Source organism: Hippocampus bargibanti, linkage group LG06, assembly GCF_051943395.1.
Source record: "Hippocampus bargibanti isolate YZ-2025 linkage group LG06, ASM5194339v1, whole genome shotgun sequence".
Lineage (NCBI taxonomy): Eukaryota > Metazoa > Chordata > Actinopteri > Syngnathiformes > Syngnathidae > Hippocampus > Hippocampus bargibanti.
Genome location: NC_142739.1, coordinates 22,684,512 through 22,708,404, shown reverse-complemented (window position 1 = coordinate 22,708,404; position 23,893 = coordinate 22,684,512). Strand labels below are relative to the sequence as shown.

Here is a 23,893-nt window from a genome sequence, read left to right as displayed (position 1 = left end):
GCATTCAGTATACATACGCTTATCACGTGTCATTTCTAAGCACTGAAAAATAATGGATGTGCTCTGTTACAGGGGCATTTCCCTTAAACATCTATCTGGTCCCTCAAAGGATTGACAACGTAATGCGCTGAATTATTCATCAGTCAAAAAAAATAAATAAAAAAAATACAGAAAAATCTTTTGTTTCCCATTGCCGTTAAATATTGTATGATTATTCTGTTTGTGTGCTTCCTCTGCATTCTGAATAATGTATTATTTTTTTTATCCTCCCACAGTTTTCTTATCAAACATTCCACAGCTAAAACGTGCGCTTAAAAACGGGGACAATGAAATATACATTTAACAGTCAGTCACATTTGCTGCCATAAAGACAAGCATTAAGCATCAGGTTAATTAAAACGTGTGGTTAAATCCAGACGGTTGCGTCATGTTTTACTGGATTAAATGTAAAAAAAAAAGAATGGAAAGTTCTCGTGAACCTCAAGTATGAGAAGAAAGTAAAAATAGTTTTATAACATCTGCATCTTAAATGCATTTAGGCGCACGTAAAGCTATCTTTGATTAACTCATTCACTGCTAGACGATGTGCAAATACGTGTCCACGCCAGTGCCAGGGTTTTTGTCATTCTCACTAAAATTGCAGGACACACAGAATATTGAGTTTTAGAACTACATAAACATTCAGGGTAGGGGTTATGGTTAGGGCTAGGGTTAGGGTCAGGGTTAGGTTGGATTGGATTTGCCTTTATTAGTCTCGCAGTAGATAAATTTACATTTCACAGCAGCAAAGTGATGAAAGGAATGAAAGTAGAAAAACAAAATACATGAGCTGCTGGAAAGGCAGCCACTCTCGCGGCGCCATCTTGAAGTCAAAAGAACAAAAAAAACTAAATAACAAATAATATGACAGCATAGAGACAATATGACAAAACAAAGACACAGACATTCATTCTTCAGGACTTGCTGTACCCTCTTTGTGATGACATGAAGCAGTTCTAGATGAAAGAGGAGAGGATCAAAGCGTCTTTCCACCAGTGTATCAGGGACATCATGGTGGAATGTGCACGTCGACTACAAGCTAAATGTTGAAAGCAAACACGCAGCTGTAGCATCCATTGACCAAAAGAGATTGTCTCACATCTCCTGTTCCACATAAATCTGCTTCAATTCCAAGCCGCAACAGTTCCATATACGCATCGGCGCTCTGCGCTGACGCTCCTTTCTTCTTATCGCGGGTTCCTCAAGCCATGCATCCATCCAGCCGCAGACTGTCCAACAGCACTGACCTTTCCGCTAAACAAAGCGGGGCTGTGAAGATGCTGCCCATTACAGGCGCAAAAAAGCACAATGGCCCCTTTGGTGTCCAGCGATGGCAGTCGAATGGCTCCGACATTCCTCCCATTCAAAAACAGTACTGGCATATTAATGCTGCCGAAAAGGCGCAACCGCTCAGCACAGTCTCCTCCTTGATGAATGTCGTGGTCAAAAATGCTGAAAAACAATCCGTATCCGTTCCACACGATGCACAACAACACAAAGTGACAAAAGAAAACACAAAACAAGACAAAAACAACCAAAAAAAGCAAGGCTCATGAGAGCACTTGCTGAGGCTGCCTACTCGGGCGCCATCTTGGACTTCTTTTTCTTTCTTTTTGAGGGGTTAGGGTTGGGGTTAGGGTTTAGGGTCAGGATTAGCGTGAGGCCTTCGGGGTTGGGGGGTTAGGGTTAGCGTTTCGGGTTGGGGTAAGGGTTAGGGGTTACGGGTTAGGGTTGTGGTTAGGGTTCAGGTTAGGGGGTATGTTTACGGGTTAGGGGTTAAGGTTAGGGCTAGGGTTTGGCGTTAGGGGTCAGGGTTCAGAGTTGAGGTTAGGGATTAGGGTTTGACGTTAGGGGTCAGGGTTCAGAGTTGAGGTTACAGTTAGGGGGTTATAGGGTTAGTGGTTAGGTTTAGGGGTTTAGGTTTAGGGGGTTCGGGTTTTGAGATTAGGGGATTAGGGTTTATTGTTAGTGTTTAAATTAGGGATTAGGGTGAGCGTAAAAGGTTTGGGTTTAGGATTGGGTTAGGGTTAGTGTTTAGGGTTGGGTTACGGTAAGAGTTAGGGTTGGGTTAGAGGTTAGGGTGTTGGGTTAGCGTTTAGGGTTAGTGTTTGGGTTAGGGGTTTGAATTAGGGTTACGGTTCGAGTTAGGGTATAGGGGTAGGCTATGGTTAGGGATTGGATTAGGGTCGGGTTAGGGTTTGGGTAAGGTTAAAGTTTAGGGTTACCGTTTGAACCTTGCTCTCATCTTTCATCACTTTGCTGCTGTGAAATGTACATTTCTCCACTGTGAGACTAATAAAGGCATATCCAATCCAATCCATCAGAAAAAAAGTTATTTCCTTAATTATGAGTCTGGACTCATCTGAGCTAGAAATGGCAGCTGTACAAAACGCAAATGCTGCCCTCTCGTGAAAGCAAAACATTGTCAAAGGTCTGACCAGCGCTTTTTCGGCACCCCCCCCCAAGAAAAAAACAAAACCCGAACAAATTCCGGAATGACCCTCGATGTCATATTTTCAATTCCCGAATTAATATATTAATACTATAATATTAATTATTCCATGTTAATAAAAAAAATCACAGCTCAGATCATGGGTACTTCTCATAGTGATATTTTATTAGGCAGTACTGAGCTATTCTTTGGAGAAAAACAGCAAGGTAGCAAAAAAAAACTAGACTTATGTCATCATCATACATCATACAAAATAAAATCAATCACGCATCTCTGAAGTTCACACAGCAAAGCAATAAGCACGACAGAACCAGAAAAGTGCCTGTGTGGTAAAAACAAGTAAATAAGCCTGATGAAATAGGTCCGTCATCGGCAGAACTATAGTAGACAACTCTGGGGTTTTCATTTTGCAGGAGGAAAAGTTGAAGAAAAGAAATCAAGCGTATACTGTACATTTTTATTAAAGTGAGAGCTCTTGTTTTTTTTTTTTTGTGTTTATTGTGCAAACGCAATGCTACTTTGGTGGACATGTGAGTGGGGTTGCAAAATATCAGTGATACCACATCAACGATTCAGGGTTAAAAAAGGGAAAAAAAAACATTTTCTATGCGTTGTCAATGCACAATAAAAAAAAACATGGATTTCCATATTTGAAAAGCCCTTATAAATGAAACGTATTGTTATCATTCGTATTATTATTACTCTGAATCCACTTAAAAACAAATTTCAATTGTCTGTAAATAGCACCAGATGGCGTAAGCATTTTTATTATAATAATAATCATAATACATTTCATTTACAAGCGCCTTTCAAAACTCTCAAGGTCACTTTACAGTCACAGGATAAATTTTGCAGTGGGTGAGCAGTGGCAGCCACACGCGCCAGCGTTCACTCAACCCTGAAGTACCTCAAATAGATAGAAAGCTAGCTAGCTAATAGATAGCTAATAATAATAATCATAATACATTTCATTTATAAGCGCCTTTCAATACTCTCAAGGCCAATTTAGTTACAAGTTAGATAGATAGCTATATGTCTAGCTATCTACTAGCTATCTATATAGTTAATAATAATACATTTCATCTAAAATCGCCTTTCAAAACTCAAGATCCCTTTACAGTCACAGGATAAGTTAGACAGCTATCTAACGATCCCATGTTTTTATTTATGTATCTTTGGAAACGGTCAAGATTGAAGGAGTGTTGGAAAATAACAGCTATTAGTTGCATTAGTTAACTCATATTAACTAATGAATTATTTTCTCAGTAATTGTAATCCAAATACCCAAAACTTGTCCAAATGATATTTCCAAAAGTAACCAACGTTTGTTGTCCTTGGCACCCTTACACACGTGGCCAAATCCCCCCCGCCCCTAAAAATAAATAAATAAAATGCCATCAGTCTTTCTAAAAAAGTTGTAGTCCATTGCGATGTGAGCAGACCACCTCGCACTGTCAAGCTGGCATGATATAAAATAATAATAATAATAATAATATTTTGGCAACAAGACGATGTGGTCCATATCATCTTTTTGATTGACAGGTGCAACATGCACCTTCTTGCTCCGAGCGATGCTGCAGCAAAGCATCATGAGGGAGCGACTGTGAGGCCACCTTTCCCTGTGGCGTCGGTGGCATCTCGCCTGACCAGCGGAGCTGCATGTGGAGGAGCCGTCAAACTGGGTGACGTTTACTACTCACTACTTTTCTTCACGACCGAAGGCGTTGACTCAGAGAAAGCCCTGGAGAGGAACATAAATGTCAAAAGTTGTCAAAAGAATGCATTTCTGTATTTATTTTGGTGTCAGTTTCCGTGGCAATGGCGACCTGTTGCCAGGCTGGGGCCAACCGGCCTGGATGGGTGTCGGGGCGCTTGAATTGGGGCTCATCAGCATGGCGCTGTAGATGTTGGCCGCCACCACCAGGATGCACAGCAAGATGGGCCCAATGATGGCGCCCTCCAGACCCAGGTAGTAGGCGCCGCCCGCCACCGCTAATCCGGTCAGGTAGGGGTGACCACCCCTGAAACCACACACACATACATCAAACTTAGAGGACAACCGACACCTCCGGACACGTTTGGTTTGGACACAATTGGTTTGATTCTGGAGCAAGGCAGTGTGTGACCCATAGTGACGTCACAAACAAGGGGGCGGGACTTTCTGGATCTCCCCAGTTTCTGGCTCATTTTAGGGCAGTTTTGGGACACGTTAAAGGACAACCGACGTCACTTTTTTGTTAACTGACAGAAAAACGTTTTATAGCATCTAAAATACCCAAAACATGCAGTATGATATTTTTATTCAAATGCAAAACACCAATAAAAATGACTTAAAGTGTCCAAAATCTGCAAAAAATTGAGCTGCGAATTGGGCATTTTCAGAAAGTCCCGCCCCCAGTTCGTGACATCACGCCAAGATGCCTTGCATTGCTGGAGAATCAAAACAATGGCTTCAGATTCGCAGAATATGCTTTCTTGTTACACATCCAGTTATGAATATGATTCAAATAGTTCTGAAGAGGAAAGCATACATGTTTGCAATCGATTAAAGAATTTATTCCGTGCCATTATGAGGCAACATTGAGGGGAAATGTCTCACCGAAAAAGAGGCACAAAATGGCGACCTCCTGTGGCCACCTCCGTTTCCACAGGCTGGTAAATTCCTTATATGGAGCTTGGACGCCCTCTTCTGGCGGCTTTTGGGTGCAACACGAGGTCCTCAGACCAAACAAGTACAGCGTGATGGAAGGACCGCTACAATGCGGCTTTTTTTCGGTCAGGGGCGTTCCAGGGGGCGTTAGTGACATCACGTACGGACTCGTCACCAACTCAAAAACAAGACTTCCTGAATACTCAGCACAAGTCTTAAAATGTAAAATATAGCTATATGCGGTGGAATCTTATTAAAGTATGCTCAGTAGAAGTCATTTGAAGACATTTTACAAATTATGGACACAACTTGTCCGGAGACGTCGGTTGTCCTTTAAGTGTTTATTTTGTGTGTTTACAGTTGAACAAGGTAATCGACCTTGTTATATTGAGAATAGGAACATTAATATGTGAACAATGTGCTATTGGTGTCAAAGTCAAGGCCTGGGGGCCAAATCTGGCCCACCACATCATTTTATTCGGCCCATGAAAGCAAATCCAACTTGTGAAATTCCATGATGCTTGCTAGTCTGAACTAACGTTTCAAATTGTCACATGTAAACTACAGTCTTTATTTTTTACTTCAAAAACTACTTATTCATTAATTTATTGTGCACTCTATATGTAATATGTGGAGGGGATGAAAATGGCTGATTCTAATGGCTTCCCCAAATTCATAAAGCCCCCTGAGAGGAAACCGTAACTTCAATGTGGCCCGTGGCAAAAAAATGACTTTGACACCTTTGCTTTAGAATTATTAGTTAATATTGTTATTAATTTGCACTATTATGAGTGTTAGTATATTGTGAGTGTACAGTTATTATTTGTTTTGAGAGTGAATGGAGTTCTTCTGACGAAATGAGACAATTCCATTAGTGTATAGAATGTGATTGTGCAGGTGTTCCGACTGTATTTTTCAGTGTATAAGCCGCACCGGAGTATAAGGCACAACCCCAATGCATGGTGTATTGTCAAGCTTTTTCCAAATATAAGGCACACCGGTGTAAAGGTGCATCTTCAATGAATGAAAACGGTTTTCCAAATATAATATATAAGTATATGAAAGTTGCCCAAATATAAGGCACACCACATTATAAGGCGCTACAGTCGAGGCTGAGGTTACGCACTACAGGGGGAAATGGAGTCAGTGGCTGGTGACAGTAGTTGCCAGACCTGTTGTGGCTCCATATGACTTCACATATACGGCGCACCTGGGTATAAGAGGAAAATCTTGGCTTTTGGGTGCGCCTTATACAGCAGAAAATACGGTAATTAAGGGACCAGTGTTTTGAGTTACACACCCAGAGATGTCCGAGTAGATGGCGGTGTCGACGAAGTAGGTTGGCAGCAGATGGCAGACAAGCAGCAACGCGGCCTTCACGCCTTCGCCTTGCGCCAGCCACAGGTCACACACGGCGGGTACAGCGGCCCAATATGTACCAAGGAAGGGCACTGCGCCCAAGATGGCGGCCAGGGCTTTGAACGAGGAAACCAAAAAATAAAAAGGAATAATGTGCGAGCTTGATGAAAAACTGACTTATTTGGCGGGAAGCTCACCAGAAGGAATGAAAACTACGTTGATGCCAAAAATGGTGTGAGTGAGCCAAGTGTACAGGCCGTAGAAGGCGGCCATCTTGAGAGAGGCATCAAACACGCCTCTGTGCAAACACAGACATTACCGCTAGCTATTTCAAACGCAGACGATACGGTATGAAAGTACCTGATCATAATAATAATAATAATTATTATTATTAGTAGTAGTAGTAGTAGTAGTAGTAGTAGTAGTATTATTATATTAGATTGTTACTATTATTATTAGTAGTAGTAGTAGTAGTAGAGGTAGTTGTAGTAGAACTAGTACTGTTATTATTATTATTAGTAGTAGGAGGAGTATTACTGTATTATTATGCTGATTATTATATTATAATTAGCAACCTTATACATGAGTGACCATTACACCCCACCATAATACTACTACTACTAATAATAATAATTACTATTATTAGTGGTGCTCTGTTATTTTTATTATTAGTAGTAGTAGTAGTAGTTGCAGGAGTAGTCATAGTACAGTTGTATTATTACTATTATTATAATCGTTTTTATTATTATTATTCAACCTTTTATTATTTATTATTATTACTATTATTATTGTTTGCAACTTTACACATGAGTGACCATAATACCCCTCCATAATACAATAATTAATAATAATTATTATAGATAATTTATTATTATTATTATTGTTAATTATTATTTATTTGTAATTATTTCAAATACTATTCATTATTAATTGTTATGAATTATTATTAACTATTATTCTCATTGCTATTATTCTTATTCTTATTGCTATTATTATTATTATTGTCCTTTTATTACTGAGTAAGCTACCTGATGGCCTCCTCCACAGATTGCCCGATGATGTTGGATGAGGGTCCTGGCTGCGAAAGAGGGGTCAGACTGATGACCCACTTGACGGGTTTGTAATACTCCCCGCTGGAGCTCAGCAGGTAGAAGAGGGTGGTCAAGAAGATCACCTGAGATGACATATCATATCTACTCATTTTTTTTCTTTATAATACAGGAAGCGGGAGGAAGAGGATAAAGAAGGTCCCTCCCCTGCTTACCAGACTGAGGACAAAATTGAGCAGAGCTGTGCCACTGTGAAACACGACGGTGAGGAGTGTGGTAGTGGTGGTGATGAGGAGGCCAACGTTCCTGCTCATCACGACCCAAAGGGACTCCAGGATCTGAAAGAGAACATCAACTTTGAAAAACATTTCGAATTTTAGAATCAACTCAGATTTGGCTGTAAAATAAATAAAAATAAATGAACACCACTTTACTTACAGACCAGAGCGTCTCAATATTCTCTTGCAGAAAGGAGGCGACGTCCTTCCAGTCCAGAATGTCCCCCAACCAGCTGTTTGCTCTCTGAATATTCAACTTGGTACCACGAGAGCGACCCGAGTGGGTCACATTCTACAAACAGGTTCAGTCATTTCACAAAAAGCAAATCCTTTTCAAGAAACAAGCCGCCCAAAATCCGTTGATACCTTCACAAACCACGAGTGGTAGAGTCGGTCCCAAAGCTCCAGAACTTGCTTCTCAATCACATCCGTGTGGTTCACTTTGTCCCCCAGCATCTTGTGAAGCTGCGCGCGCACACGAAAAAATATACGGCCAAGTTATAATTTGGAAAATTTAGATAAACCAAGCCATCTTTCTGATGTACCCCTGGTACAAGCACCAACATGCATAAACCAACAGGACGTAGATATTTTAATGAGTGGCCTTTCAATGAACTGATAGATTTGTAACCTGGCTAATGATATCTTCCTGTGCAGGAATATACCAACTACTCCCTTCCGCCGTGGGTTGGACAGTTTAACAAGTTGTGTCTGTTCGCCTCAGATTGACCCCAGATTCTCTGTGCTCCATTGTGAATACTGGCCTTGTAGTCACACGTGTTTGGCCAACGAAGCATACAACAGAATGAAATCTCATGAGTAATTCAATTTTAGATCAACACAAACAAATAAGAGTTGGATAAGTACGGCAATCATTGCTTTCCTCTCAAATGCCAGAGAGGAAAAAAAAAACAATATTTTCAATGTGCTTGTAACTCATTCATTACTATTCCCAAATTTATTCGGGTATTGAAAATATGACGTGGAGCGCCATTCACATATTTGTTCAGGTTTTGGGGTTTTCTTGCGCAGTGGTGCCGATAAAGCGCCGGTCAGACTTCTGGCAATGGTTTTCCCTCCCACGAGGGAGTAGTATTTTGCCTTATGTCCATATTTATTACACCTTCAGCTGTTGCTAAGGCGCTATATACAGGTAACATCCGAGTTAGGACTGGGTTCCGTCTGGACGAAACAGTTGTAAGTCAAGCGGCCGTAAATCGAAAAGCATTCAAAATGGCTGACGCGAGGATCACGTGATCATAACAAATGACGACACGCTGGCATCTCCTACACGACAGGATAGTATATGATGACAATCTGTTGTTTTTAAAGGAAAACCAACGTCTCCGAACAAGTTGTGTCCATAATTTGTAAAATGTCTTCAAATGACTTCGACAGAGCACATTTTACAAAGATTCCACGGCATATAGCAATATTGTATGTTTTAAGACTCGCGCTGAATATTCCAGAAGTCTTGTTTTTGAGTTGGTGACTGTGAGGAGTCCTCACCCTACGTCACTGAAGGAACGCCCCTGACCGAAAAAAGGACACATTGTAGCAGTCCTTCCATCACGTCAATGCAGTTTGCTGTACTTTGGTCTGAAAACGTCGTGTAGGACCAAAAGGAGGCAGAAGAGGGTGACAAAGCTCCATGTAAGGAATTATTCAGCCTGTGGAAACGGGCTGATTAATTCCTTACACGGCTTTGTCGCCATTTTCTGCCTTTTTTGGGTGCGACATTTCCCACCCCTGATGCCTCAAAATGACACGGAATAAATTCTTTAATCGATTGCAAACATGTATGTTTTCTTCTTCAGAACTATTTGAATCATATTCATAACTGGATGAGTAACAAGAAAGCATATTCTCCGAATCTGAAGCCATTGTTTTGATTCTCCAGCAATGCAAGACGTCTTGGCGTAACGTCACGAACTGGGGCCGGGACTTTCTGAAAATGCCCAATTCGCAGCTCAATTTTTTGCAGATTTTAGACACTAAGTCATTTTTATTGGTGTTTTGCATTTGACTAAAAATATCATACTGCGTGTTTTGGGTATTTTAGATGCTATAAAACGTTTTTCTGATGTCAGTTCTCCGCTAACGACTCTGCATCGGTGTGGAATGGCCTGAAAGCAATAACAAATTATCGTTTACCTTCCCCCCCAAGCAGTGTACAACAATGGTATGGCTGATGAGTTAAATACATACTTTTGCCGATTTGAAAAGGACACCACCATTTCCCCGGTCTGCCCACCATTACCAGAAACTACCGTATCTCCGCCCTCTGCCCTACAGATCCACGAACTGGACGTTAGACGGCTCTTCAAGCAGCAAAAGATCAAGAAAGCTGCAGGACCTGACAGAGTGTCCCCCTCCTGCCTGAGAGTCTGCGCTGACCAGCTGGCTCCGGTCTTCACACAAATCTTCAACAGATCCCTGGAGCAGTGTGAAGTCCCATCCTGCTTCAAACAGTCTACTATCGTCCAAGTTCCAAAGAAACCAGCACCCTCGGGATTGAACGACTATAGACCCGTCGCTCTGACGTCTGTGGTCATGAAGTCCTTTGAACGCCTCGTGCTGAACCACCTAAAGAACATCACCGGACCTCTGCTAGGTCCTCTTCAGTTTGCCTACCGGGCAAACAGGTCTGTGGAGGATGCGGTCAACATCGGACTGCACCACATCCTCGACCACCTTGACAACACAGGAACCTACGCAAGGATCCTGTTTGTGGACTACAGCTCTGCGTTCAATACCATCATCCCAGAACTCCTCATCCCCAAACTTCTCCAGCTTGGTGTGTCCCCCACGATCTGCCAGTGGACCCTCAGCTTCCTGACAGGACGGACACAACAGGTCAGACTGGGAAATATATCATCCACAACACGAACCACGAGCACTGGAGCCCCGCAGGGATGCGTCCTCTCTCCATTGCTCTTCTCTCTCTACACGAACGACTGCACCTCAACGCACCCAGCTGTCAAATTCATAAAGTTCGCAGACGACACCACGGTCATCGGTCTCATCAAAGACGGCGACGAGTCTGCGTACCGATAACAAGTGGAGCAGCTGGAGCTCTGGTGCAGCCGTCACAACCTGGAGCTGAACACGCTCAAGACAGTTGAGATGATGGTGGACTTCAGGAAACATCCATCACCACAGCTACCCCTCACACTATCCAACTGCCTGGTGTCAACCGTTGAGACCTTCAAGTTCCTGGGAATCACAGTCTCCCAGGACATGAAGTGGGAGGTCAACACCAACTCTATCCTGAAAAAGGCCCAACAGAGAATGTACTTCCTGAGGCTGCTAAAGAAGCATGGCCTGCCACAGGAGGTGCTGCAACATTTCTACACGGCTGTCATCGAATCCGTCCTGTGTTCTTCCATCACCGTTTGGTTCGGGGCCGCCACAAAAATGGACAAAATCCGACTTCAACGGACAGTTAGGACGGCGGAAAAAATCATTGGCACCGCCCTACCCACTCTCGAGGACTTGTACACTGCAAGAATCCAAACTAGGGCGCGGAACATCCTACTGGACCCTCCGCACCCTGCCCACCACCTTTTCCAGCTACTCCCCTCAGGCAGGCGCTACCGATCCATGCGCACCAAATCCAGCAGACATTTAAACAGCTTCTTCCCCCAAGCCATTAACTCTTTGAACTCTTTCAACAGTAGCCAAAATGGAACTGTATAGTGCCACTTAGCAGTTTTTTTGACAACGATACTAGTGCAGCGTGTTCTACCGGAAACAAATTCCTTGTGTGTCCTACATACTTGGCAATAAAGATGATTCTGATTCTGATTCTGATCTGATGTCCTTTAAGCAACGTTTTCTATTGAATACTATTATATACAAAAATGCTGACAGTTCATTTATAAATCTTGTAACTTTTAGTGTCATTTTAGTCATTTTATACTTTGTATCTTTATTACTGTGTCGGCGCACACGCTTTCTGCTGACCCAATACGCATGGCTTCCCACACATGCGAGCTTTCCAAAAATCGCTCTCCCTGCTAACCGAGAAGCCAGAAGAGGTCACCTGTATCAAAGAGGCGGCGGCACCGCCCGTGAGCCCAACGCAGTGTTTGCGTTGCGGCGAGCCCACCCGCTCCGCCTCGGTGTCGGTGGACACCCCTCCCTCGCCCCGATTGTCATATGTATGTATTGTATTTTGTACAGCCGGCCCCATTTCAAGCTCAAAAAACTCCAGACCATTCTAACTTAGGAATTAACTCGTTTTTTTCTGATGAACGAGGAGAGTCTAAGATTTCTTACGCTGCATTGAATGTTTATGTAGTCCGAAAACTCAATATTATGTGGGTCCTGCAATTTGATTGAAAATGAAAAAAAATGTGTCCACTGGAGTGGACACATTTTTGCACGTCTGGCATTGAATGAGTTAAGCAAAACAACCTTTTTAAAATAATTTCTGTAGTGTGTGTGCGGCATGAACTGTGATTGCTTCATGTTCAACATTACCATTAAATAAATCTAATTTAACGCTCGGTAGCATTGGTCTCAGTCCTGGTCATTTACAGAATTGTGGATAAAAAGGCTACATTTCATGCCCACATCACAGCCAAAATAATAATAACATTAATAATAAAGTTATTATTAATAATAATAATAACAATAATAATATCAATAATAATAAATAATGATAAATAATAAAAAATAATAAAAAAAAAAATAAAAAAAAAATACATGAGTGTGATTAAACACTGTGCAAATCTACTGTACATGAAAGTCAAGTAATGCTTACTTTTTGCGTTATCCACTCTCTCCCATGCTCATAAACATTTGTGGCAGCTGAATTCACAGCCTTCTGGATCACGCGAGCTTCTGGGAGCAAGCTGTCCAGGAGAGGAAAAATCAAAGAAAGATGGTCTCTCTCTCTCTTTCTCTCTCTCTCGCTCTCTCTCGAATCTGAAAGAACAAGATGGCTGCCTTACTTTGCCCACTCTGGGTGGTTGGAGACCGTCTCGTTGATGAGATTTCCGGTGACGTCAATGATGTGAGCGCTTTCATGGTGAACCTGGATGCATTCGACCAACACAATAGCACTTGTGATGAAGAGATAGAAATATGTAAATCCATTTTACTCATTCACTGCCAGACGATGTGCAAAGATGTATCCACTCCAGTGCACGGGTTTTTGTCATTTTCACCCGAATTGCAGGACCCACAGAATATTCAGTTTTAGGGCGACATAAACATTCAATTAAGCATAAGAAACCTTAGATTCTCTTCTTTAATTAGAAAAAAATAGTTAATTCCTAAGTTATATATGTCTGGAGTTATCTGATCTTGAAATAGGTACAAAATACATGCTTTTCAATTCCTGAATAAATTGGGGAATGGCAGTGAATGAGTTAAAAAGAAAAAAAGATAAGAAAAAGACCATGGCTGTGAGGAGCAACCCCATAAGGAGGGTCCCAGCGACCAAGAGGATGATGATGAAGATGCTGATGATTTTATCCAAAGAGCGTTCCAGCCACACCACCATCTGCGTGGAGGACACAGAAGCAAAGGAAAGTCAATAATAAGCAAGGCGGGATGTATAACGGTTCAAAACACAAAGACACATGTCCTTCCAAGATGGCTGCCTTGTTTTTTTTAAGTCAACTGAAAATTCACACTGTTCAAGGAGGCAAAATTACATACATTAAAAAAATTAACAATAAAAAGCAAAACCAAACCACACGCGCAGACAGGGGCTTCCAACACAATGTGCAAGAAACAAAACTTTTTTTAAAAGGTGTAAAGCCAAAATTTGCATTCAGTCATGACACACATTTGCTATTTGTGCGTACAGATGCTTCCCAACTTACAACATTCAGGTTACAACCAACAGTAGATAGGAATTGTTTTGTAGTAACACATGTAGTATTCTCTCCACTAGTACATGTACATATTTTTATTGAGCATATATTTTATCAAATGTTTATTTTTAAGTACAAACCAATACAGGTTAGTAATACAAGCCTTAAACATACTGATATAAACCTTAAAAACATACTCATATCAGCCTTAAATATACATTCCATACAAAATATAGCACTGAAGCAACTTACGAATGAATTCACCTTACGAACGACCGTTCGGAACATATTGCGTTTGTAAGTTGAGGAGCGTCTGTGCATACACATATTTTATATATCAATGTACAAGTTTCATCTCGGGTTTGAATGGCCTTGCATTTACATTTTGTTATTTATACTCTCTGGTCTCTCAAAAAGGGCAAGTCAAGTAAAATAAATGCACTGAACAATATTATATACTATGCGCACTGACTAATCAAACAACAACAACACTGTTTTTTATTGTTATTAAAAGTTTATAAATTCAATGTTTTGCAGTTTTTTGCAGGCTCTCTCCTGTCAAAAATGAAGTGAAAACTTCACTAAGGCAAAGTCACATGGTTGCGTCATATCTAGGGTGCCAAACTCATTTTTTTTGTAATGGGCCACAGCGGAATTATGACTTCCCATGACTTTCAAAGTGCTTTACATACATTTAATTAACGCATTTGCTACGCTGAACGGGTTCATATGAACACAGATAAATTCATTTTCAAATGCATTCATGTTGTTTCTTTCCACATTAACTATTGTTAATTATATATAATTGTATTCCTGTTATTATATACCCCATTTGAACCTATTGGATACTGTGGTGATTTTATTTTGATTTTCCTTTTAATTAATTTATCTGTGTTCATATGAACACACTCGGCGTAAATGGGTTAAAGTCAGTAACCCGTAATTGGGAGTGGCAATCAAGACTTCGAAGGCTCTTTTTTTGATAGAGACTATTTCAGTTCAACTTTCAGCATTTTGTGAAATAAGTTGGAAAAAAAAGACTACACTCGGTTAAATTAACTAATTCACTGCCAGACGATGTGCAAAAAAATGTGTCCATACCAGTGCCAGGGTTTTTGTCATTTTCACTCAAATTCCAGGACCCACAGAATTTTGAGTTTTAGAACTACATAAACATTCAATACAGCGTAAGAAACCTTAGGTGGTCTTCTTTCTTCAGAAGAAAATAGTTAATTCCTAAGCTATATGGGGCTGGAGTTATCTGAGCTTAAAATGGGGGCAGCTGTACAAAATACAATACAATACAATACATACATATTGATTTGTATAGCAATTTAAAAACAGCGGAAGTGCTAACATGGGAAAAAGGCAAATGCTGCTCCCTTGTGGAAGGGGAAAAACATTGCCAGAGGTCTGCCGAGCGCTTTATTGGCACCCCCGCAAGACAAACCAAAACCTGAACAAATTCAGGAATGGCGCTCCAAGTCATATTTTCAATTCCTGAATAAATTTGGGAATGGCAGTGAATGGGTTAAGGTCTGCATAAATCATAAGCGATCAAAGCAAAAAAAAAAAACATCACAGATAAAATGCAGAAGCAGCAGTGGGACCCCCTACTTTCACCTCAAAATGGGAAGGTTAAAAAAAACATCCCATCAACTTTTCCTACATCTTCCCGTGATGACAAACTAAAATTCTAAAAGCTGCAACTCAAGAGGACAAGCATTTCGACGAGAGAAGGTCATGAAAAAGTGATTTTTTTTTTAAGCCAGTCCAAGCAATTGACTCACACACATCAATATTTGATGGTCTTTTTCCCTCTTTTGTTCATCCACACGCACACTTAGGTGACGGTTTCACTCATCCCCCAAGTCATTACCTGCTTGTTTAGCCAATGCCACAGCTTGGAGAGGAGACAAAGACACAGTGGGAAGATTGTTATTGGAAAAAAATTGTGGAGGAGCCAGCGTACAACCCCCCCCCCCCCCCCCCCCCCATCTCCCCCCTCGCCCCTGGTGCAACATAACAAAACGTTTGTGTTCAAATGCAGGCATGTGACAAGCAAGGTGTCAAGTACAGCGTGACTGGTGGGCTGGTGATTTTTAACCATAAGTATGCCAGTGTGATCCTCGAAAAAAAAATTGGACTTGAATAGTGTACTCAAATAGTGGCCACGGGTTTGTGGGAAAAAAAGCCCCAATGCAGACATTAATTGCACCTCAGAATGAGCTGCATTTTTGAAAGTAACCAAAACGAAAACGACAAGTGAAAGTGATAATGAGAAGTCATTTGATGTTGGACAGAACAATCATCTGTGACACAATCAACAAAAAAAAAAAAAAAACAAGTGAGTAACGAAAGTCTGCAAGAGGCCACTATTTGAGAAGAAACACTTAACCGAATGAAACGTGACAAAACAGAAAATTACACAATAGTGTGGTCTGCATGTGATCATACACTCTCACATGTTGGCACTTTCCCCCTCAATAAATGTGGTTAAAATAAATAAATAAACAACTAAATAAATGAACGAATAAATACATAAATGAATGGATGAATGAATGAATGAATGAATGAATAAATAAATATGGAAAATGGAAATTAATGAAAATGGATGAAAACTGGATGATCAATAAATAAATGAATGGATGAAAACTGGATGAATGAATAAATAAATGGATAAAAACTGGGTGGATGAATAAATAAATATATGAATAAATAAAAAAAAAATAATAATAAATAAACGTGTAAATACATAAAATAACCAACAAAATAAATACATGTTTAAGTGAATAAATGAATTAATAACTCAATGGATCGGTGAATGGATGAATAAAGACAAATTAATAAATAACTAAAAACTGGACGGATAAATAAGTAAATAGACGGATAAATAAATAAAAGTGAATAAATGAATAAAGAAAGAAACAAATGACCAAATAAACACAAAAATAAATAAATAAATGTGTAAGTACATAAAATAACCAATCAAATAAATAAATAAATACGTCAACAAATGAATGAATAAATAAATAAATACATAAATAAATAAATAAATAAATAAATAAATAAATAAATATGGAAAATGGAAATTAATGAAAATGGATGAAAACTGGACGATCAATAAATAAATGAATGGATGAAAACTGGATGAATGAATAAATAAATGGATAAAAACTGGGCGGATGAATAAATAAATATACAAATAAATAAATAAATAAACGTGTAAATACATAAAATAACCAACAAAATAAATAAATACATGTTTAAGTGAATAAATGAATTAATAACTCAATGGATCGGTGAATGAATGAATAAATAAAGACAAATTAATAAATAACTAGTAAATAGACGGATAAATAAATAAATGAATAAATAAATAAAATTGAATAAATGAATAAAGAAAGAAACAAATGACCAAATAAACACAAAAATAAATAAATAAATACATGTGTAAGTACATAAAATAACCAATCAAATAAATAAATACGTCAACAAATGAATGAATGAATGAATGAATGAATGAATGAATGGACGGACGGATGGATGAACGAAATAAATAAATAGATGTATAAGTGGAGGGCCCGGTAGTCAAGTGCTTAGCACACCGGCTTCACAGTGCAGAGGTGGCCGGTTCGCGTCCCGGTCCGGCCTCCCTGTGTGGAGTTTGCATGTTATCCCGGGACCCGAGTGGGTTTTGTCCGGGTCCTCCGGTTTCCTCCCACATTCCAAAAACATGCATGGCAGACAGATTGAAGACTCCAAATTGGACCTAGGTGTGAGTGTGAGAGTGACTGTTGTTTGTGTGCCCTGCGATTAGCTGGCAACCAATTCAGGGTGTCCGCCGCCTTGTGCCCGAAGACAGCTGGGACCCTAATGAGGAATAATCGGTACGGAAAATGGATGGATGGATGGATGTATAAATGAATTAATGAATACATAAATAACCAACCAAATAAATAAATACATAACCAAATCAGTAGGTAATTAACCAAATACATACCCAAGTAAATAAATGAATAAATAAATAACTATTTAAATGTAATTTTAGTTAAATTTAACTATTTAAATAGATGCCTGAATGAATGAACGAACAAACGAATGAATAGGTAATAAATTAAATAAATACATCTGTCAAGGAACAAGGAAAAATGATGTCCACATGGAACCGGATTTTCAAGTGAAAGACAAAGATTCCCAAATCTAATTTTGAGCAGAGTTTCCAAAGTGCAGGCAGTACACGGACACCCAAATCACTGAACAAACGTACAAACGTTACCTTTGTGTCAACGCGCAGTAAAAACTGTGCCAAGCCTTTGATGGGACCGGGCAGCAGAGCCTCTTCTCGTTCCCGCCCAAACTTCTCCAGCATGGCCCACCACGAGCTCATCGTCCTCGCTGCAAAACTCTTCAGGCCAAAATGGACCACCGCCTTCTTCATGACCCACACTGCGTATCAACACAGGTGTGAGGCGTACATTGGAGATGCAAATGAGAGGAACGTCGGGGTGCACGTTACCGGCTACGGGGATGGGAAGGAGCTGCAGGACCCACAAGTTGAGCCAGATCTGGACCAGGACAATGGCCCAGGCCAAGAGGATGAAGTAAATGTCGCTGGCCTTGCGGGAAGACTTCTTCTGGAAAAGAGCCGTCGGTCCTCTTCGAGAGCTCTGAGTGAACGCTGGGGTGGCAGGGAGGTTGTCCACTGAGTCGCTGGCGCCATCTTGTGAAGAAAAATGGCAACTTGTCACACTCTCAAGAGGATTTCGAGAAACCCTTGGTCCATGAGTGACTTTTCAACATTTCATCATCATCCATCCATTTCATTTCTAAGCGCCTTTCAAAACTCTCAAGGTCACTTTACAGTCACATGATCAGTTTTTCTGTGGGTGAGCAGCAGCAGCCACACGCGCCAGCATTCACTCAACCCAGAATAACTCAAATAGATGAAGTTAGCTAGCTAGCTAATAGATAATTAATAGCTAGCTAGCTTTATTGCTAATAGAATGAATTAATGTGGTCACATTCCTCATGGAAAATCTTCAAGCAAAAGTCTTAAGTATATTATTTGTTGTATTGTCCTCCCAAAAAAACATCAATAAAGAAAAATGTAATCACAACTCAATAAAAATCAGGATTTTGTCATGTCAAAAAAAGAGAGATAAATCATTTCCCAAGTTTTATTGGCATCAATAATAATAATAATAATAAATATGACCATATTATGATTTATAAGTGCCTTGCACGCTGAGTAATTTTATCTGTGCTGGATGTCATGCATACGAGTATATTTCAAATGGATGGATGAGTAAATAAATAAATAAACAAGCGCAAGAATAAATAAACAGGCGAATAAACAAATGCTTGAATAATTAAGTAAACAAACAAATAAAAAATAGGTGAGTAAATAAATAAATAAATAAAAGAGTGTGTGAATAAATAAATGGGTGACTAAATAAATAAATAACGAATGAATAAATACATAGTAAATGGACAAATACATAAATGAGTAAATAAATAATAAATAAATAATAAATAATAAATAAATAATAAATAATAAATAATATATATATATATATATATATATATATATATATATATATATATATATATATATATATATATATATATATATATATATATATATATATATATATATATATATAATAGTAAATAAATAATTCGACTGCCATCGCTGGACACCAAAGGGGCCATTGTGCTTTTTTGCGCCTGTAATGGGCAGCATCTTCACAGCCCCGCTTTGTTTAGCGGGAAGGTCAGTGCTGTTGGACAGTCTGCGGCTAGATGGATGCATGGCTTGGGGAACCCGCGATAAGAAGAAAGGAGCGTCCGCGCAGAGCGCCGATGCGTATGTGGAACTATTGCGGCTTGGAATTGAAGCAGATTTATGTGGAACAGGAGATGTGAGACAATCTCTTTTCGTCAATGGATGCTACAGCTGCGTGTTTGCTTTCAACATTTAGCTTGTAGTCGACGTGCACATTCCACCATGATGTCCCTGATCCACTGGTGGAAAGACGCTTTGATCCTCTCCTCTTTCATCTAGAACTGCTTCATGTCATCACAAAGAGGGTACAGCAAGTCCTGAAGAATGAATGTCTCTCTGTGTCTTTGTTTTGTCATATTGTCTCTATGCTGTCATATTATTTGTTATTTAGTTTTTTTTTGTTGTTCTTTTGACTTCAAGACGGCGCCGCGAGAGTGGCTGCCTTTCCAACAGCACATGTATTTTGTTTTTCTACTTTCATTCCTTTCATCACTTTGCTGCTGTGAAATGTAAATTTCTCCACTGTGAGACTAATAAAGGCATATCCAATCCAATCCAAATAAATAAACGATTGCAAGAATAAATAAACAGGTGAATGATGAAATGGGTGAATAATTACAAAATTAAACAAATAAATAAATAAACAAACAAATAAATTGATAAATAAATAAATGTGCGACAATAAAATGTGTGCCTCACCTGTGGTTCTTCCTTCGCTGGGCTCAATTTTGGATTGCAGGCTTCCACAGGCAATGGCCATGTAAATCGTGTTAGCAGCAAACGACAACACTTGCCCAGGCAGCTCTCCTGGAGTGATCATATCACAACATCAGCAAATTAATTCCCCTCAAAATCTTTTCAAATATCATCAAATAATAGCGCTAGTAGTTTCTTTTGATCAATGAAGTCAAGTGACCGTGTCTGTCCTTGACCGTTGGCTCCAAAACACAACAATACCGTCATCAGGATTTTTTAGTTCGTGACACTAAGGACAACTCAAACACACCAAAAGCCATTTTTGAGTAGCCTCACCTGTGCCAGGGACGGGGGGCTTCTCTTTGGAGCCCACAATCAGCAACAGCACCACCACCACAAATAAAGGAACCCTCCACGAGCCCGTCAAAGACACTAAATCAAACAGAAATAATTACGAACTGATCGGGTAAGCACATTCACATGATTGTACTAAATCTATCATGTGAAATATTAAAAATCCTCGAGGGTCACACGGAATTCATCCAGTGGACTGAAAAATAAGAGCAGATTTTCTCATGTTACTTCCACTTACCGATGTAGAAAAGCAGAATGGTCCAGACAGGCAGGGCGGCGGATCTTAGGTAGCCCTCAGTGCGGGGACTCCATTTAAAGCAGACTGCCAACAAATAGCCCATGACCACTGTGCAAACCTATCGCCGCACAATAAATGATGTTTAACACACATGACTCAATGTTATCTTAGGTACATTCTTAAAAAAAAAAAAGAGTCGCAGCTTGGAATTGAAGCGGATTTACGTGGGACAGGAGATGTGTCCCACGCAATCTCTTTTGGTCAATGGATGCAACAGCGTGTTTGTTTTCAACATTTAGCATGTAGCAGACGTGCGCATTTCACCATGACGTCCCTGATTCACTGGTGAAAAGGACAGTTTGATACTCTCCTCTTTCATCTCGAACTGCTTTATACAAGAAAGAGGGTGCAGAAAGTGCCTAAGATTGAATATCTGTGTCTTTTGTGTTGTGTCATTATTTGTTAATTACAGTAAAGTCTTGTTATATCGATATTCTCGAGAGTCGGAAAAAATATCGATATAACCGGACTATCGATATATCCGATCCTGCGGGCATGTAAATTTTCTCCTTGCGTTCATAGAAATAGTATCGTAATACGCAGTACTATCGATATAACTGATATCGATATAACGAGACTTTACTGTAGTTTCTTTGTTGTTGTTGTTTTGACTTCAAAATGGCGCCGCATTTTATGTTTCTACTTCTTCCTTTCCTTTCCTCACTTTGCTGCTGTGAAATGTAAATTTCTCCACTGCAAGACTAATCAACACAAGAGGAAGTCTGAGATATGAAGCTCAAAACTGTGAGTCTACAAAAACATGCTATTCTATTTGCTCCATTTGGTGACAAGAGAATATGTGAGAGTTGTGGCGTGAAAACCCGTGGCTGCTTTCACCATAACTTGAGGAATTGAGGTTCCTGGTCGGGAAGAACATGGACGAAGGAGGTCATCAATGCCTTAAGGGAATCTATTTTGGAAATGTGCATGACATGAGAAAGTGTGTTGTAGTGATACCTCAGCTTACGAACGCTTTAGCTCATGAACTTTTTGCCTCACGAACATTAAATTCGCGAGAATATAATTTTGGCATACGAACTAGTATTCAGTGGATGGTGGTACTTTTGCTATTATGGGACCGAAAAATACCCCACCACAGGCTAATGTTAAGCCAAAGAGGACACAAAAGAAAATTACGGTCGAGCCGAAGAAGGAGATTATCGAAAAACACAAACGATGTGGGCGTTTGTGTGATTTAGCGTTCCACTACCAGTATGCTAAGCCGACCATTGGTATGTGTGGCTAAGGGTGTTTCTGTGTTGTCTAAGCAACGGTTTCAGGCAACAGAAGAGGTTGAAAAACTTCTGTTGATTTGGATTAACGAAAAGCAGCTAGCAGGGGACATGGTGAGTGAGGGTATTATCGCAGAGAAAGCACGGCAATTTCACTCAGATATCATCAAGAGGCAACTACATCAACAACCATCACAAAGGTAAATAAAACGACTTTATTATACATTAATTACAGTACAATAGCACATTTATTATACATAAAAAAAAGTATATTTTGTGTAGTTTTAAGGCTTATTTAGTTAGTAGAAAATTATGTTTTATGGGGACCTGGGAACGGATTATTCTAATTTTTAATGGTTTCTTATGGGAAATAAATGTTTGGCAGACAAACTTTTCATCTTACACACTTTCTGGGAACCAATTAAGTTTGTAAGATGAGGTATCACTGTACTTTGTTTTTTAAATCTACTCTGTGATTTGTAGATCGTGTATAATTTGAATCAGACAGCAAATGCTACATTTGTGCACCCAAGTATATAAACCCAAACTGTTCTGATTGGCCTCTTTTCACAACCACACCCAGTCTTTCATCATCAATAAAGAAAAGGAGGAAGGGTGGAGAGATGCAACTCAGCTGTCATTGTCAATCCACTCACCCAGACAGCGTGGAAATAGTCCAGCCCCGCCGCAATGAACCCCCAAAGGTGACCGAGGAGCACCTGCATGCCGACGACGCTCCAAGACACGTAGAGGACGTAAAACAGCGGCGCCCCGGCTCCAACGGCGAGAAGCAGAGGGAGCTTCTCCATCACCTGCCGCCCCATCAAGTCCACCGTGTGGTTCACGCACCACACGGGCACTAGCAAAGTTCCCACCACGATGGGCGTCCCGGTGTCCTGCAGGCCGCTGAGCCACGAGCGACCGAGACGGGCGAGGGAATACTTGAAAGGGTGGAGGAAGGTGCCGCACAACACTGCCCAGAGAAGCGGCCGGAGAAAAGCCTCCAGGATGAAGTACACCAGCACCGCCGCCCCGCAACAGATAGCCACGAAGATCATCGCCCCGGTGTTGTAGAAGGCCTGCTTGATATTTTTGTCGAACTTAAGCGACGACGGCTGGCTTAGCAATTGGCTAACCATCCCCACGGCCGGTTGGAAGCTTTCGGAGAACGACACAGAGGGGGCCCTTCTCGGGTAAGGGCTCGCCGGCGGGACACCGGCGGTGGGGTCCGGCGACGACAGGTCCTCGTCGGCCATATTTACCCCGAACTCGTCTGTTGTCACTTGCGACGCATGGAAGCCTAGCGTGTGACGTTTCAATGACGAAAGGCATCATGGGAAATGCCGTTTGTGAGAGTGATTCGTTTATCGTTTAGGGTTTTTTGAGAGGGAGTTTAAAACGCACAAAAAAGCATATATAGTTGTGATGACAGAATAAATGGTAACAAAACCCAACAGTGAAAAAATAAAAGGCACATATAATCTAAACAAAAACAGAATAGAGACAGATGTATTTGCCATTATATAATTCGATACTGTATTGTCACTCAGTATCCGGCTGTGTTAATTGGATGCCTGTGCCTGTCGCCACATCTATTCGATCATCAATTTACATTCAGTTTAGAGATTTATAATAATGTTGAATGTAGGTCTGGTATTCCAAACATTTGCAGAAAGAAGTGGTGGACATTGACTTACTAAGGACAAAACAATGTTGTCAAGTTTTATTGGAATTTTTCAGATTATATAGGTATCACTGTAGATAGTTCAGTATATTGATGTGAAAGGCATTACTATACAATTTTTAATCCCTGAAATTCATACCTCCATTCAGGATTAAAAATGTAGAATGACTCAAAAATTATGTTCGT

General features: G+C 40.2%; 1 protein-coding gene across 5 annotated transcripts; it reads right to left on the bottom strand.

Annotated features, from left to right (window-relative positions):
• Window positions 1–2,353: 2,353 nt before the first annotated feature.
• tmem245 (transmembrane protein 245) lies at window positions 2,354–23,423 on the bottom strand. 5 transcript variants are annotated; one of them, XM_088999214.1, is made up of 18 exons: window positions 22,680–23,416; window positions 20,732–20,849; window positions 20,476–20,571; window positions 20,143–20,250; window positions 18,175–18,378; window positions 17,935–18,104; window positions 15,535–15,558; window positions 13,235–13,339; window positions 12,786–12,868; window positions 12,596–12,686; window positions 8,194–8,292; window positions 7,988–8,119; window positions 7,765–7,887; window positions 7,529–7,674; window positions 6,698–6,798; window positions 6,442–6,616; window positions 4,318–4,512; window positions 2,354–4,232 (listed from the first exon to the last, which is right to left on the bottom strand). In XM_088999214.1, the coding sequence occupies exons 1-18, from the start codon at window positions 23,277–23,279 to the stop codon at window positions 4,184–4,186; spliced, it is 2,619 nt and encodes an 872-aa protein (XP_088855340.1). In that variant the 5' UTR covers window positions 23,280–23,416; the 3' UTR covers window positions 2,354–4,183. The 5 variants fall into 5 exon arrangements, 3 of the variants coding, with proteins under 3 accessions (XP_088855340.1, XP_088855341.1, XP_088855342.1); XM_088999215.1 differs by lacking the exon at window positions 15,535–15,558 and having other exon boundaries at window positions 2,356–4,232; window positions 22,680–23,414; XM_088999216.1 differs by lacking the exons at window positions 2,354–4,232; window positions 4,318–4,512 and adding an exon at window positions 4,544–6,351 and having other exon boundaries at window positions 22,680–23,423.
• Window positions 23,424–23,893: the final 470 nt, after the last annotated feature.